This window comes from Acomys minous (genome assembly GCF_964271855.1).
Source record: "Acomys minous genome assembly, chromosome: 9".
Classification (NCBI taxonomy): Eukaryota; Metazoa; Chordata; class Mammalia; order Rodentia; family Muridae; genus Acomys; species Acomys minous.
In genome coordinates this window covers 5,753,580-5,770,367 of record NC_140490.1, presented here as the reverse complement: position 1 = coordinate 5,770,367, position 16,788 = coordinate 5,753,580, and the positions used below count along the sequence as shown (strand labels likewise).

The 16,788-nt window shown below is 50.4% G+C and overlaps 1 protein-coding gene and 1 long non-coding RNA gene across 9 annotated transcripts; one reads left to right on the top strand and one right to left on the bottom strand.

Annotated features, from left to right (window-relative positions):
- Nucleotides 1-239: 239 nt before the first annotated feature.
- LOC311604845 lies at nt 240-974 on the top strand. Its single transcript, XR_014781699.1, has 3 exons — nt 240-358; nt 734-786; nt 922-974. It is a non-coding gene; the product is annotated as an uncharacterized lncRNA (long non-coding RNA).
- DUSP13A (dual specificity phosphatase 13A) lies at nt 835-15,941 on the bottom strand. 8 transcript variants are annotated; one of them, XM_084795000.1, is made up of 7 exons: nt 14,760-14,893; nt 13,233-13,440; nt 11,624-11,818; nt 9,324-9,418; nt 5,855-6,028; nt 2,650-2,870; nt 837-1,301 (listed from the first exon to the last, which is right to left on the bottom strand). In XM_084795000.1, exons 2-7 carry the CDS (start codon nt 13,317-13,319, stop codon nt 1,099-1,101), a joined length of 975 nt encoding a protein of 324 aa, XP_084651126.1. In that variant the 5' UTR covers nt 13,320-13,440; nt 14,760-14,893; the 3' UTR covers nt 837-1,098. The 8 variants fall into 8 exon arrangements, with proteins under 8 accessions (XP_084651125.1, XP_084651124.1, XP_084651131.1 ...); XM_084795001.1 differs by lacking the exon at nt 14,760-14,893 and adding an exon at nt 13,728-13,930; XM_084795002.1 differs by lacking the exons at nt 13,233-13,440; nt 14,760-14,893 and adding an exon at nt 15,732-15,753.
- Nucleotides 15,942-16,788: the final 847 nt, after the last annotated feature.

Sequence of the window (16,788 nt, the reverse complement as noted above, 5' to 3'; positions counted from 1 at the left end):
GGTTGCCAAATACAAATAGCCAAAACAATATGAATGCAACATTTATATAACTCCTGGTTGTTCTGTGGGTATTCTAGCTGTACATAGTTTATGTGTAATAATGTAAGTGTATATGTATAAAAAGAAAAATAATAAAAAATGAAATAAACTTTATTGTATTTATATCTTCACAGAATGTAGACATGGTGTGTTAGGATGTGCATATGTGCCTTGGTATGAGTGTGGGGGTCAGAAAAATACCTTTGTGGAGTCCTCCCTCCCTCTCTCCACCTTCATAAGGTGGAAGACTGAACCCAGGTTGCCGTGGCTTGGGCTACAAGAAGTTTTACTCAATGGGCCATCTTATTGGCTGCCAACAGTAAGTTTCGATGATTGGGTCCCAGAGAGGGTCTGACACTTGGAACTTCTCACTTTGTAAACCAGGCTGGCCTCAAACTCCCAGACATCCACTTGCCTCTGCCTACCGAGTGCTGGGATTGAAGGCATGCACCACCATGCCCAGCTCCAAACCTTCTCTCTCTCTCTCTTTTTTTTTTAAAGATTTATTTCTTTATTGTGTATACAAATCTCGTTATAGATGGCTGTGAGCCAACATGTGGTTGCTGGGAATTGAACTCATGACCTCTGGAAGAGCAGTCAGTGCTCTTAACCTCTGAGCCAACTCTCCAGCCCTAAACCTTCTCTTGAACCTAGACATTATCACTAACTGACTGCCTCCTACTCTCCTTTTTAGGCCTTGGTATGACCTCAGACCCCTTCCTCGCCCAGGCTACTGAGTCAGAGCTGGTAAGCCATCCCGAGGCTCATGGCCTTTGTGAGAATGAAGTCACTGTCTTACAAATCGTCTTTAATATGATGAACCTTTTATTATAGAGACAGATTGAACTTTCTTCTGAATAAAGAATTTCTGTATTGGGTCAGGGGACTCTGCCTACTGAAGGGTACCACCCAGCCCACCCTGCCTCTGTCTCACTGGAGCCCTGACTCGCTGGTGCCATTAGGGTCTCTGGAAACAGCAGAGGCTGCCATCCCCAGGGCCAGGTAGGTCAGGTTGGGCCATGTTGGATGGAGGGGTCAGGGCTTCAGGCGCTCCCTAATTCAGAGTCGCCCCGATTCCCGCCTTAGCCTATTGTCCAGAACCTGGAGCTGGCGGAGGAAGCCTGAGTTAGGGCAGATATCTCGGTGGGCCTGCACTGTCTGGATGGCGTCCACCAGTGTCATGTTCTCGAAGATCATGAGGAAGGCCAGTACAACTGTGGCAGAGCGGCTTACCCCCATGGCGCAGTGGACCAGCACGCGGCCTGTAGGAAAACATAACAGCGTTGGCCACCTGTATCTACCTCACCTTTGGGGATAAGGGACATCTCTGGCCATCCCTTCCATCCACCTGTCTCAGCACCCTGGAAACCTGGCACTGCCCTCATTGTTATCATTTGGGAAAATAGCAGCTCAAGGTCACACAGCAATTTAGTGTTGGGCTAAGATGAGCAGTGGCAAACCCCACGCCACCCTCCCTGCCACTTTCTGGTCTAGAGGGGCTTCCTCTAGTCGCCATTGTAGCTCCAGATGTGCGGTCACTGAACTTCCAGAGTCCCTTGGATTTAAATCACAGGAAATACCCTCCTCCTGCCCACCTCAGTCCTGCCCTCTCTCCTGCGCATGCGTCCTCTCCTGCCCCGCTGCCTCTCTTCTGCGCACGCGTCCTCTTCTGCCCCGCTCAGCCCTGCCCTCTCTCCTGCACATGCGTCCTTGCACCTATGTCTCCTCACTGGGGTGCCTTACCCAAGAAGAGCCTTTGCAAAGTCTTGTGATTTCTGCCTAGTGCGTGGCCTCTTTCTAAAAGGTATGGTTATCTTGGTGACCTCAGCGCGGAGTGTTTGTGTGTGTGCGTGCATTGATATGGTGGTACACATGAATGTATAGGTGTGCGTGCAAATGTGTACATGTACATATAAAAGCCAGAAGTCAAATCTGGATACTTCGCTTTCTTTCTTTCTTTCTTTCTTTCTTTCTTTCTTTCTTTCTTTCTTTCTTTCTTTCTTTCTTTTTTTTTAGTTTTTCGAGACAGGGTCTCACTGTGTAGCCCTTGGCTGTCCTGGACCCGCTTTGTAGACCAGGCTGGCCTCGAACTCACAGCGATCCGCCTGCCTCTGCCTCCCGAGTGCTGGGATTAAAGGCGTGCCACCACGCCCGGCTTCGCTTTCTTTCTTTCTTTCTTTCTTTTTTTTTTTTTTTTTTTTGAGACAGAGTCTCTCACTGGCCTGGATTCACTGTCTAGGCTGCCCTGCTAGGGAGCCTCAAATATTCTATTTTCATCTACCTAATGCTGGGATCACAAGAACACATTTTGGTGCCTGCCTTTTTCATGTGGGCTCCAGGAATTGAACACAGATCCCCGTGCGTGCAGAGCGAGCCCTGTAGCCCCTGAACCATCTCTCCGACCCCCGTGCTGAATCTAAGTTAGACCTGAAACCACTGGTCTCTACGATGTACTCAGTAAAAGAGAACAGCCCTCTGCTCCATTGAGTGGGAGGGTCACTGATGGGGTTGGCGCTGTGGGCTCCCTACCCACCAATGCCACGGAAGAAATAGATAGCTCCTCATCCCTCCCTGACCTCAACCCAGACCCTGCCTGCCCCAGCAGCTCACTTCGGGGAGTATTGAGGGCATCTTTGATGTAGCGAGCAACAGGCAGAAAGTGGACACTGAGGTCAAAGAAGGGGTTATCATCAGCTTCGATGCCATAGTACTCCAGAGGTGTTCCACGGTAAAACTTGGCACCTGTGTCCACTTGAAACTTGCCTGCAGCAACATTCACAACATGGGTGATGCCCAGCTGGATTAGGCGGCTCTTGTCCCGGGCAGCGTACCTAAGGGAAGGAAGGCAGGCACATGGGAAGTCAGTGGGGAGGAGGTGGGGCCTCACTGGATCAGAACCTAGCCCTCACCCTCTGCTCTTCTCCAAGTATAGAGACTGAGCAGGAAACTGCCCTGGTGAAGGCGAGCGTCTAGACCAGTGGGTCTCAGCCTCCCTAATGCTGCGACCCTGGAGTTCAGTTCCTCAGGTTGTGGTGAACCCCCGCCACACCAACCATAAAAGTATTTTTGTCGCTACTTCATAACTGTGAATTTGCTATTGTTATTAATTATAATGTAAATGTTTTTGGTGATAGAGGTTTGCCAAAAGGGCCGTGACCCATTGGTTGAGAACCCCTACTCTAGACCTTTCATCTCAGGAGACCTCCTGGAGGGAAGTTCAGCTCCATACATGAGAAGCCTAAGTATGTGTGTGTACTTTGTGTAAACACCTTCTCTAGGAACAGATTAAAAGGAAGAATTCAAAGTGTGCCAACCGACACTATGTAAGCTGAATTTAATAGTATTTGAAACTGAAATATTAGGGGACTGGAGAGATGGCTCAGCCGTTAAGAGCGCTGTCTAGCTTGGGGGGGGGGTGGCGCACGCCTTTAATCCCAGCACTTGGGAGACAGAGGCAGGCAGATGGCTGTGAGTTTGAGGCCAGGCTGGTCTACAAAGCGAGTCTAGGACAGTGAAGGCTACACAGAGAAACCTTGTCTCAAAAAAAAAAAAAAAAAGCCCAACAAAAAAACAAAGAACACTGTCTGCTATTCCAGAGGTCCTGAGTTCAATTCCTAGCAACCACATAGTGGCTCACAACCATCTATAATGTGATCTGATGCCCTCAGATCTAGTGTGCAGGCATACATGCAGGCAGAGTACTGTATACATAATAAATAAATAAATCTTAAAAAAGAAAACCCTGAAATATTAGGGAAGAAAACATTTTTGACACACACACAAAAACTTAATTGTCCTGTAATGAATTATTAAGTATGGTACAGTTATCCTTTTTTTATCTATGGTTTTACATTTTATAGTTTCATTTATGTCAATCATGGCTTCAAAATACTAAAAAAAAAATCTATAAATAAACAACTAATAGATTTGAATTTTTGTACTGTCCTGCTGTGTTGTGTGCACGTGTCATAGCTAGCAGTAATTGTCAACTTTACAGATCTATGTAGAGGAAATCTTTGTTGTTTTTGTTTTTGTTTTTCTAAGGCAGGGTTTCTTTGTGTAACAGAGACCTGGCTGTCCTGGACTTGCTTTGTATACCAGGATGCCCTTGAATTCACAGAGATCTGCCTGCCTCTGCCTCCTGAGGGATGGGGTTAAATGTGTGTGCCACCACTGCTGCCTTATAGAAGAAATTTTTTTGTTTTGTTTTTCAAGACAGGGTCTCTCTGTGTAGCCTTGGTTGTCCTGGACTTGCTTTGTAGACCAGGCTGGCCTCGAACTCACAGTGATCCGCCTCCCAAGTGCTGAGATTAAAGGCGTGCGCCACCACCGCCCAGCTAGAAGAAATCCTTTTTTTTTTTTCTAGAAGAAATCTTAATTGAGAAATTGCCACCATTGAGTTGGGCTACAGACATGTTCATGGGGCAGTTTTTAGTTGCTAACTGAGGTAGGAGGGCGAAGCCCACAGGGGGTGGTGCCATCCCTAGCAGGTGGGCCTGGTCTGTCTAGGAGAGGTAGCTGCGCAAGCAGGTGGAAGAAGGCAGTAGGTAGCAGTCCTTCCTGCTTCCTGCTTCCTGCTTCCTGCTTCCTGCTTCCAACTCCTCTTAGCTTCTCTTCATGATCAACTGTAACTGTAACCAGTTACTGTTGGCCATCATTTTATAATAATAACAGAAAGCAGGCTGGAAGGAGAGCATGCGTTACCCTTTGGGCCAGTGCATATACGCTGCCTATGCTACTCTCACCATTAGTTATTTAGTAGCTATCTCAGTAATGAGACTGGCTATCACGGTATCACAGGCCTGTGTACAATTAGCCCTTACTTAATAGAGTAATTACTCTGTTTCGTTATTATTAGTGTTACTTAATTTACTTTACAAGTTAAACTTCGCAAAGGTATGCATTAGTAGGAAAAATCCCAGCGTTTTGTTATGAGCGCCTGGCACTGTTTTCAGCTTCAGATATCCACTGGGGGCCATGGAACAAACCCCTCAGGTAAAGCAAGTTCCTGTGTGTCTAAATTATGAAACACCATGAATCACTAAAATGTGGCAAGCACAGGTAAACAGGTAAATGCAGGCTGTTTACGCTTTGTCAAGAACCCGTAACATATAGGATATACACAGATACACATGCAGGCCACACACCAATGTATACAAAATAAAAAATATTTAAAGGCAGAAGCAGGAGGATCTTTATGCGTTAGATGCCAGCCCCTTCTACCTAGTGAGTTCTAGGACAGCCAGGGCTACGTGGGTAAGACTCTGTATCAATGACGATGACGATTATGTTGATGCTGCTCGTGGTGGTGGTGATGGTGGTTTTAGGTAGGTTAGGCACGTAGCTCAGTTTGTAGCATGCCTGCCTAGCACACACACACACACACACAAAGCCCTGGGTTTGATTGCCAGCATAAAACAGGCATGGTGGTGTGTACTTGTAAATCCAGTGCTTTGGAGGTAGAGGTTGGAGGATCAGAAACTCAAGGTGTCCTCAGCTACATAAGGAGTTCAAGCCAACCTGGGGTACTTGACACCTTGTCTCAAAAATAGAAAAAAGAAAAAGAAAGTCGCTTAAAGTGTGGATATCCACTAAAAAGGGGAACTTGTAGGACACAGGTGATTTCCTGTTTCAATGGCCTGAAAGGTGAAACTGTATGTGTTGTGTATTCCATTACTGTGTTCTGTTTCCATTACTGAATAGAAGAAGAAAGATAAGTAGGCAATGGTGAGAGGCATTGGATGCCATTTGGAAGAGGTTTGTCCTGGCACTCGTAACTGTCTGCCACCCTCAACCCCTACCTGGGTTTACTTACGCATCTCCCAAGAAAAGGTTGGGCCAGACCTCATTGATGTGGGTCAGTGTGGCACTCCGACGGACCCAAAGCAGTCGCTGAAGTGAGGCCAGCGTGGGTGGCTGGTAGGGGGACACCTGGACCGCCCCGTGAATCTTTGGCCTCCGAAGGTCCTGCTTCTGCAACGAGTCCATCCTGAAACAGAGTGGACACGGCAGTAGCTGCAGCAGGCTCCCAAGGACAGGTCCTGTGGACAAGGAGGCCCGCGTTGCCGTACCAGGAGCTACTGGGGTGCTGTGGGGCCAGCCTTGGCTACGCTGAATGAGGCTATTAACCGGCTCCGCTGGGCTGGAACCTAGAACCCTTTCCCTGGGAACCAGGAGAACTAGAACCTTCCTTGTCAGCACCATGGCGCTAGGCACACCTTCCCTGAAGCCATGGCTGTTAGACGCATTGGCCTTAGGGACCTTGGGGGGGGGGCTCTGTAGGACTAATCAACTCAGAACCCACCCTTTAGAAGTCTCTGCAGACCCCAGTTGGCTGAGGCTCTTGGAGAACACCAAGATGTCCCTTCAAATGCAGGTGGCTCGTCTCCGGCCCCGACCCCTGTTGTTCCTAGGGCTGGTACTTGAAGTCAGAGCATTGTCCAGGCTCAGAGCCCAGCTACAAGCTGGCATTAGTCAGCTTTTTCCCACCAAGTGAGCTGGAGCCTCTCACAGGCAGAACGTATCCCTTGTGGTGCGTTCTGTGTTTCACACAGAGGGGACACTGAAGCTCGGGGATGTCAATTCAATGACACCCAAAGACAAATGGCAGGTGGCAACCCTGGGGTTACTATCCAGTGAGTGACCCCAGTCCCTTCCTCAAGCCTGCCAGTTGCTACAGGGTGGTCACCATCTCGTATGTCTCCTGGGGAGCTGTCAGGGCTGAGCTACATCTCTGCTTACAGGATTCTCTTCCTTACCCCTGTGGTTCAGGCCAGTGCATCTGTTTAGGCCTCACCCAGACGGGGTGGGGTATGTCTGGAGTCAGCTGGCTCAGGCCATCCGGACCCCTGCAGAGCTGGGGTGTCAGAGGCACCAGAACCCGGGTCTGGTGCTGGAGTGGGAAGGAAGACCTGTCTTGAAAGCCAGCTGCCCCTGGTCCCCTCAAGGAGTGACTAGAGAAGGTACAGACTGGGTAGAGACTCTTTTCCCTCTGGTAGGCACTGCCAAGACTGGAAACATAAACAGGTACCCAGGAGGCCACTGGCTTGGCCAAGCTCATCCAGCGAGAGGATGGTAAGCTGGGTGGAAGGGAAGACCAGGCTTTCTCCCTCATCCTTTTCAGTGACCTCTCCAGAGCAGGCTGAGTTGCCTGCCTCCTACCTAGGGCATGGTCTGGGGCCAGGAATGGGGTACTGGGGGCACAGGGGCAAGACTCTGCATGTGAGTGGAACAGTCCCAAGGCAGGTTCCGTCCAGAACACAAATTCTGTGAAGCGCCTAGTGTTCCAGGGCCACACATCCACATTTGAACCGACGGGTGGTTGGGGGGATGCGGACAGCTCTAGGCTGCTTGGCTGAAGCAGTGACCCGTCCCATCTCCCTAGTGCCTCTGGTATTGAAAACATTTGTCCTCATAACCATCCCGAAGATGGGCGACCGCCTGATGGGGTGCCTAGAGAATGGACTCCCCTTAAAACTTGGCAAGCATATATTCTGTGACTGACCTAGGCAAGTGTTCATCCCTGCCTGGGTCTTAGTTCCTCCTCACGTAAAGAGAGTGCTGGGGCTGCCTGACTTTTCTACACTCCCTGGTGTTCAGCTGGCTGGCTGCAAGAGAAAGAAATGACTCAATATGGAGTAACACCGGGGCAAGGGACATTGGGGTGGAGGGGGACCCCTGAATCCAGGAGAGTCCAAAAGCCACTATGGTCTGAAGCCACCAGAGAGACTGCTCCAGCTCTGAGTCGAACTAACAGGGATTTGGGAAAACCACCGGACCCTTCCTTCACAAGCCTGCTAAATTTGGCATGGGGTAAGTCTGCCCTCTAGTGGCCAATGGCTGACAGGCGTACAACTGTGCCCCAGGAGCTCGGTGGGGGACATAGGAGCTGTTCTTAGCCTTCCTGGTCTAAATTCAGATTTGTAGGAAAGGTTTTTCTTGGACTTAGGGCCCCATGGTCAGGTCCTACTTAGGGCCTTGCTTCCGGAGCTCAGGATATATATAGCCTAGCTATCTACTCCAGTCCACTGAGGGCTCCTCCCACCGATCAATCAGCAGGCATTGCCCACCCTCCCACCCTCATAGTCAGCTCATGGAATCAGTACCCTTGATTCCTGCTGCCTCTCCATCTATGGAGGGCCCTGCTTGACCCTGACTTGTACATCTTAGACATGTCAGAATGAAACATGGCTGAAGAGGGTGCAGTGTGATAGCCCTCATAGTTGCAGCCTAGTGCCACCTGGCCTCTACTTCCCTGTGGCTTCAGGCGAGCGGCTGCCTTCAAGGGCAGTGGATTTCTTGCCCATGCCGCCCCTGTTTCTGGGGCGCACACCTGCTTTCTGTTGGCAACAGTATCGCTCATCTCTAGCTTGCTCTCGGTTGCCTGTCTTCCATTTCTCCCAAGAACCACGGCCTTCTAGAATATACCACCGTGCATGCCCTTCAGCCTCAGGCCTTGCCCAGCCACCCAGGGACAGGGCAGCTGTTTGCTGCCTACCTCTTTATCTGTGAGCCCGGAACACATTCCTCCTGGTCCCTTTTGCCGTCTGCTCTCTGCCTCCCTTGTTCCCCAGGGGAGCATATGCCAGGTGGGGCTGGAGTTTTCACAGTAGAACATCGAGGGGTCTCAGGAAGGGGTTTTGGGGACCATGGCAGGCGAATGCCAAGGGTGGGATGAGGTAGTCTCTGCCCAGTGTGCATCCCTGGGGGGAGACAGGCCTGAGGGGGAGTCTGTGAGCCTGAATCTTCACTAAGGGCTGTAGGGAAACTCCCACAGCAGCGTAAATGCCATGCGCCTCCTAGAGGCCCCGCATCGCATCGTGGGAGATGCCGCCTAAAAGAGGCATCACGCTATTTATGTTGCTCCAATCACTTCCGCCCTTTCCAGACTCAGCAGCGCCCTGCAGAGCGGAGATCTCCACGGTCTGTGGAGGCTTCCCCTGCATCTCCGTGTTTCTTGGTTATATCCACAGCTTAAGGAAGCACATTACAGGCCGGATGGAGCCCAGCACTCACATCTTCACCCTGAGTCCACACAGTGCTCTCATGAAGCAGGTGGTATGGACATCCCCACTTTTGGGATGGGAAAAACCAAGGCCCAGAGAGAGAAAGCAGCACGCCCAAGGCCACGTAGGAGTGAGCGGCAGAGTTCTGTGCCTCTGCCGCTGACCCATTTGGACCCTGCCAACAAAACTTCACAGTTGCCCAGCGCACATAGGCATAAGTGCCTTTGACACCACTACCCAGCATTCTCAGGGGCCCCTGAATTAGGGCTGTTCACCCACCTGTTAGGAGATCCTGCCCAGGCTGAAGTCTTCTCCAACAGGCACTTTGTGCTGCCGGCTTCCAGCCGCCTTTCTCCGCACACTTGATGCTGTTTCTATTTTTTGATTTGAGTTTAATTATAAAGCATGCTGTCCCTTCTGCCTCCCGTCGCCACTCCCCAACTTGGTCATTGGTCCCATGGCATGGCCAGCAGCAGCCTCAGCCTGGTACTTTCACCCTAGATCCAGGCCTCAGTCTTAATGTCAGGCATACAGGAAGCTCGCGGGGTGGGGGGGGGCTACCTGTGCTGTGTGGCGGGGATATGTTTGGGTAGCTGGGCAGGGAGAAGGAAACCAAGCAAACTGTCTTAAAAATTCCCTTTGGAGCCAGGTGTGGTGGCGCACGCCTTTAATCCCAGCACTCGGGGAGTCAGAGGCTGGCTGTGAGTTCCAGACCAGCCTGGTCTACAAAGTGAGTCCAGTTACACAGAAAAACCCTGTCTCAAAAAACCAAACCAAAACCAACCAAAAATTCCCTTTGGAGCCAGGAATGGTGGTGTACACCTTTAATCCCAGCACTCAGGAGGCAGAAGCAGACAGATTTCTGTGAGTTTAAGGACAGCCTGCTCCACAGAGTGAGTTCTAGGCCAGCCAGGACTACATAGTGAGATTCTGTCTAAAACACAAAATAGTACACACACACAACAAAACAGACGGGGCTGAAGAAGTGGCTTAGCTGTTAAGAGCATCGGCCTCTCCTTCAGAGGACCCAGGTTCAAATCCCAGCACCCACACAGCAGCTCACAGCTGTAGCTCTAGTTCCAGGGGTTCTGACACACTCACATAGACACACTCACATAGACACACTCTCATAGACACACTCACACAGACACACTCACATAGACACACTCACACAGACACACTCACACAGACACACTCACATAGACACATTCACACAGACACACTCACACAGATACACTCACACAGACACACTCACACAGACACACTCACACAGCCACACTCATATAGACACACTCACATAGACACACTCACATAGACACACTCTTATAGACACACTCACATAGACATACTCACACAGGCACACACAGACACACTCACACAGACACTCACATAGACACACTCACATAGACACACTCACACAGACACACACAGACACACTCACACAGCCACACTCATATAGACACACTCACATAGACACACTCATATAGACACACTCACATAGACATACTCACACAGACACACACAGACACACTCACATAGACACACTCACATAGAACCACTCACAGACACACTCACACAGACATACTCACATAGACACACTCATATAGACACACTCACATAGACACACTCACACAGACACACTCACACAGACATACTCACATAGACACAGTCACACAGACACACTCACATAGACACACACAGACACACTCACACAGACACACTCACACAGACACACTCACATAGACACACTCACATAGACACACATGCAGGCACAACCCCAAGGCAAGTAAAATAAGATTGAATAAATGAATAAATAAACCCAGAAAACCACCTCCCTTTAGGACTGGGAGGTTTTGCCCAGTGGTAGAGCACTTACTTTTCTAGTATGGTTGAGATCCTGAGTTACAATCCCAGCACCACCTCAAACAAACAAACAAACAAATAAACTGTGCCCCCAACTCCCTTGGCTTTCAAAAGTTACCCAGAACAAAGGTAGAAGTAAAGACTTGAAAGGATATATGCCAGAGGACAGATGAAACCAGCTCAAAGCACACACACACACACACTGGGAGTACGGCTGCACATCAGTGTGTAGGCCGAGGAGCCTCTATATGGGGGTGACTGGTTCAAGATCAAGATCTGACAGACTCAGACGAGGTAGCCCAGGATCATGGAGCAGGTGTGTGCAGTCAGCGGCTTTATCCAGGAGCAGCTGTCCCCTCCACTGCCCTCCTCCTCTGTCAAAGGCAGGGACACCCCCGGGGCTATGCCTAGTGAGGGCCCACTGGATTTGAGATAAAAAACTATCCTTTTAATCCAGATGCTCTAACCATACACTCACACCATAATACTTTCCAGCCCTACCAGAGACACACACACACACACACACACACACACACACACACACACTTGCACCCTCCCTCAGCCTTATGTCCATTGAATTCCCAGGAGCTAAGACTCAACCACTGTTCCGGCCCTTGAGCCTCAAGCAGGCTGAGGAGAACATTGAGAATCATTCTCCCCTGCTCTATCAGGGAACTTGGGGCCCCGTGTCACAAGAACCCTAGAGACTGGCTGACCTGTGGAGACTGAAGACAGTGGCTGAGAGGGTGTGTGGGACGCTGGAGGAAGCTGATGGAGCAGCGGGCTTTACGGTGAGCTCCGTGCCATGCCCTTTCCATCTTCTGGGCATCCGCTCCAGCTAAGGCTGCCATCAGGGCCAGGGCCAGAGCAGCAAACTGGCAGAGACTTGTGGCAGAGGGTAAGGACTGTCTCTGGAGAAGAGAGAACCTTCATGTTAGAGGCAGGCAAACCAAGGCCCAGGCTGGCTGGGGTGTTAGCACAGGATAAGAGCCGTTACCTTAATGTGCTTCACCTCAGTTCTGTGTGCAAGGTTAAGTGGATACAAGTACAAGAGATGGCGGTAGGTTTGCTATCCATGGCTTGTGGAGAGAGAGACGGCTCTCTCCTCACGGCCCCCTCACTTCAGAGCCTCAGCCCTGGGGGCGCTGGTTACAGTTGCACAGCCTGTGTACTGCAAAGCTCTGAGGATTCTCATGACAGACAGTTTTGTGGATGTCCTTTCCACAGATTGTGCAATCTTGCAGCCCTGTTCAAACAACTTCCCCCAACGCAGCTGCCTGATGGGCAATATGTTGAGGTCAGAGGTCAGGGTGTCTGAGATCCCAGGCTAAGGGGGCGGGGTGGTCTGGTAGAGTGACAGGGCGTGATGCAAAATTCGCTGTTCTGCCACTTGTCTCCTTCCTGTCTAGAGCGGGTAGAGCAAGCTGTGAACTCACCATGTACACGGGAACACATCCTTGGTTACTAATACCAGCACATTTCACAGGAAGTGTGTGACAGCCCAGCCTACCTCTGCTGCTGTCTGGGAATTTGGTAAGTCCTACAGGACCCCAGGAGAGGCTGGACAGCACCCCAAAGCGGGTAGGAATATATATGCTGATATAGAAATAGAATAATATATCTGCTGAGCATAAGACTTCCTGGCCTTTCCTCTTCATCTTTCTCTTTTATTCTTCCCACACCCCTGTGTCTTCTGTGTGTCTTTGCCTTCTACCCTGTTTGAAATGGAGGTTTTTTTTTTTTTTGGTCTTTTCCCACTTCGTATGCCAGGTCCACGGACTTCCAGGGACTGCTCTGTCTCTGTCTCCCACCTTCCCATGCACTACGAGGCGCTGGAGATTCAATCTCAGGCCCTCATTCTTCTATGGCAAGTGCTTTTCCCACTGAGCCACCTTCCATCTTTCTCTACTCTCTGGAGATCTAAAGAATCCAGGTAGGGGCTGGAGTGATGGCTCAGAGGTTAAGAACACCGCCTACTCTCCCAGAGGTCCTGAGTTCAATTCCCAGCAACCACATGGTGGCTCACAGCCATCTATAATGTGATCTGATGCCCTCTTCTGGCGTGCAGGTGTACATGCAGGCAGAGCACTGTATACATAATATATAAATCTTAAAAAAAAAAAATCCAGGCGGGAGGATTGCCTGGCAGGCTGTGGTGAAGCCTGGAATAGTCAAGGAGAACCTAGCATGTGGGGAAGGGAGTGAGTCCTCACTTCCCACCACACACGAACCAGCCACCCCCACCCTCCCCCACCCCTGGTCCAGGCCCTCAGCGGATTGCTCACTGCCAGTCACACTTAGCTTTGCCTCCTTGCTCGGCTTTACCTGGCTCCTTAGCTCTGGCCTGCACCCCGCAGCTGCTGGTCCAGCTGGCAGAGCTGGCGGAGGAAGCCGCGATTGGGGAAGATCCATCGGCGGTCCCTCACAGTGATCACCGCCTGCTGCAAGGACAGCTTCTCGTGCAACATGAGGTAAGCCAGGACCAGTGTGGCAGATCTGCTCACACCTACCACACAGTGCACTAGCACCTTAGCTGAGGAAGACATACAGGTGAATGGCTCCTTTCCACCAGCCAGCCCATCCAGGGAATGGGGTTGAACCCCAAATTCCATTCCCCAAACCTGTCTTAGGCATGTTATGGGACCCCATGAGAGTCCCTCATCCTTTTGTGGGTCTCAGTTTCCTGATCTTCATCTGTTTTGCTAAGTCTTGAACTGCAGTCTAAACCCTCAACCCCACTTACAAAACCCTTGGAGAAAGAGCCGTTCCTGACCCTGTACCCCACCTCTGACCCTGTACCCCACCTCCGCCAGAACCCACCTCAAACTCGAGCTCTAGTTTGCAGTTCCTTGGAGCTGCCATGGCCTCTGGCCTTTCCCTGATCTTCATCTCGCTAGCCTTTGCTCATCCACCATGTCTCATGTCAGACACGACTTCCTCCACTGGCTTTCCTCACCGCCCAAGGTATCCCTTGAATCACAACGCAGTCAGTCCCCTCTGCATGTGACAAAGAGAAACTGCCGCGGAGGGAAATCCCCAGCTCCATGGTCCTCCAGATTGGGTGTTCCAGTGCTCTTCACATGTGCCCTCTCACTCCAGTAACACTCGGAGTACCCCACTGTGTGATTAGCATGTTCTACAAAAGCAGGGGCCCCGGCTTAAGTTTAGCGTCCTAGGATTTTTAGTTCTTTCCCAGACACTGGGTGAATAATGACTAGGCAATGGATGAACAGATGAAAGAGCGAGGGTGGGGGCGAAGAGTGCTTTGGCTGTTACAAAGCAACGCGAACGTTACCAAGTTCCTCATCACAAAAAAATATGAGGAAATAGAAACTGAGGGAAGGACACTGGCTTGTCCAGGATCACAGAGCAAAGGTGTGTGTGTGTGTGTGTGTGTGTGTGTGTGTCTGTCTGTCTGTCTGTCTGTCTGTCTGTCTGTCTGTCTGTTTCTCAAGCTGACCAAACACACAGTAAGGGCTCTAGCTTCTCAAGACCTGTTGTATCCTGGGAGTTTTGTTTTGTCCACTCGGAAGTGCTTCAGGGCAGACCTCTGGGTACCAGGGGGTGCCTTCCCAGGGCTGCTTTGTTGTGGTGTAAGAATTGTTCTGATGTTTGTGAGACTTGGCGTCCAGTCTGGGGGCTACATCTAACTCATTATGGCCTTGCTGTTTGGCCTCACTTTCTCCATCTGTGAAGTACTGCGTTTAGATAAAATGCTAAGGCATAGAGCAGATTTTTTTCAAAACAAAACAAAACAAACAGGGATGAGGTAGGATGCTGAAGATGGGAGCGGATGGAATTAGATAGCCTTCCTACAAGTGAGCAAAATATGGGCCGGGGCTCAAGTCCTACCCCCAGGTGTGTTGAGGGCGCGGTGGATGAAGTCAGCTGCCGACGAGAAGTAGGTGCTAATATTGAAATCCGGGAGGTCGTGGGCTGGTACTCCCAGGTAGCTCACACTGCTGCCATAGAAGTCAGGGCCCCCCTGACAGTAGAGTCCCCCGTGGGCGGCGTTCAGCACATGAGTGATCCCCAACTTCCACAGCTCAAATCGGTTATTTGCCGTGGCCCTGGGAAGGGCAGAAAGGGGTCTGGATTTGGGCTGAGCCTCTGGAGTCTGGAAGGAAGCTTGGGGAGGGCAAAGCTGTAAGTGTATAAAGGGAGCTAGAATTCAGCGATATGGAGCCAGATCTGTCCCAGTCCCAGAGCTTTCTGTTGCAAGAGGTGTGTTTAGACCCTTTCATGGTCTGGGGCAGCCTGCCCCCACCAAAGGCAGGAAGGAAAAGATTGCTTCAGCCCTGAGAATTAGCTGCCCCTCCCTTCTTGCCACATCTCCTCCTACTCATAAACATCATCCCGAGTCACTTGGTCACTACGTCATATCTGCTACTAATCTACAAATATTTAGAAATGACACCTCTTCTGATTCATCCTCAGTCAAGCTTCTCCACCCACTCAGTGCCCACACGAGGCAAGCTAGGATCAGAATGTACGATCTACGTCTGCGCCATCATATTCCAAACGTTACTGTTTCCCAGACTGGCCAGTTGCCTGAAGATGTGCCTTAAGACCCCAGGGATCTTCCAGCCAGGAATTCCCTTAGACCTCCCCAAGAAACAAAAGCAAAACGCTCAGGCTCCCTCTGGTGGTAGAAACTGGTCACTGACTCGCTCCCGGCCCTGTAGAATCCGGGGAAAATTCCTGGCCTGGGGCTGGTTAAAAGCAACTCGTCCTCCTTGCTCCTTCTAGGCGCCTGCTCCGGTAAAGAGTTCAAGGACTGCCTCTTGTTGGCCCGCTCCTACAACCCTGTCAGCAATCACTCACGCATCTCCTATGAAAAGATTGGGCCAGACTTCGTCCACGCGGCTGCAGGAGGCTCTCCCGGCCCTCAGGAGCTCCTCCAGCTGCAGGACACTGGGGCGAGGTGTGGCTTCTGTTTCTTCTCCTAGTTTTGAGTCAGAGGCCTCAGCCATGGGCCAGCCTGCCTACCCCGCTGGCCCTGCAGTCGGGTCGTCTTCTTGGCTCTCCCGTGTCACTGCTCCTTCCCAAAGATTGGCAGTGACAGGTGGGACAAAGTGACTCAGCAAGTCCCAGGGGCCTCCAGAGAGAGCAAGACCTGTTTCTCTTGAGTCAACCCCCATCCCTAAATTCTTCAAGAACATGGAATTAGCCGCCTACAAGTCACCATCACACCCCACTTCTGTCAGTTTCTTCTGTAAAGTTAAGGATTTAGCTGCCTGGTGATATTTGTTGCAAGGGTTAAACCAAAGGTTCACTGTGTCTAACATACAGTAAGCGCTTTGAAATAGTTTTCGTCATAGGATTAGAGCCCTTGCATAGACTGTTTTGTTCCGAGGACAGACTTAAGGCAGAGAAAAGCACTGAGTGATGGATGTTAGAAAAGAACTTTGCAGGTCTAAGCGGACCATAAACTGGGTGAGCCACCAATGTCTGTTGGATTGGAGCCTTTGGATTGTGGAGCACAGGGGAAGTTGTGTTTCACATGGAAGGAAGCATCTGAAGTGGTTCACATGGAAGATTTGAACGATTATCCTATAATGAAGAGAGCTGTTTTTTTGTTTGTTTGTTTGTTTTTGTTTTTTTAAAAGAGAAAGCTGATGAGTTCTTGCTGGTCAAAGAAGGTGAGCATTGTCCTAGGTCCAAGAGTTCAAGGACCTGGCATCAGAAACATTTTTTAAAAAGATTTATTTTTTGCTGGGCATGGTGGTGCACACCGTTAATCCCAGCACTGGGGAGGCAGAAGTAGGCAGATTGCTGTGAGTTCGTGGCCAGTCTGGTCTACAAAGTGAGTCCAGGATAGTCAAAGGCTACACAGACAGACCCTGTCTCAAAAAAAAAAACAAAAAAATAATAATAATTT

Excerpts from the sequence above, each read along its gene's own strand:
- DUSP13A (XM_084794999.1), bottom strand. The coding sequence starts at position 7,444 with ATGTTTTCAATACCAGAGGCACTAGGGAGATGGGACGGGTCACTGCTT. Across the intron at positions 2,871-5,854 it reads AACCTTTTCTTGGGAGATGC|GTACGCTGCCCGGGACAAGA; the intron begins GTAAGTAAACCC and ends TCCTTCCCTTAG. Across the intron at positions 1,302-2,802 it reads TGTTGTGAATGTTGCTGCAG|GCCGCGTGCTGGTCCACTGC; the intron begins GCAAGTTTCAAG and ends GTTTTCCTACAG.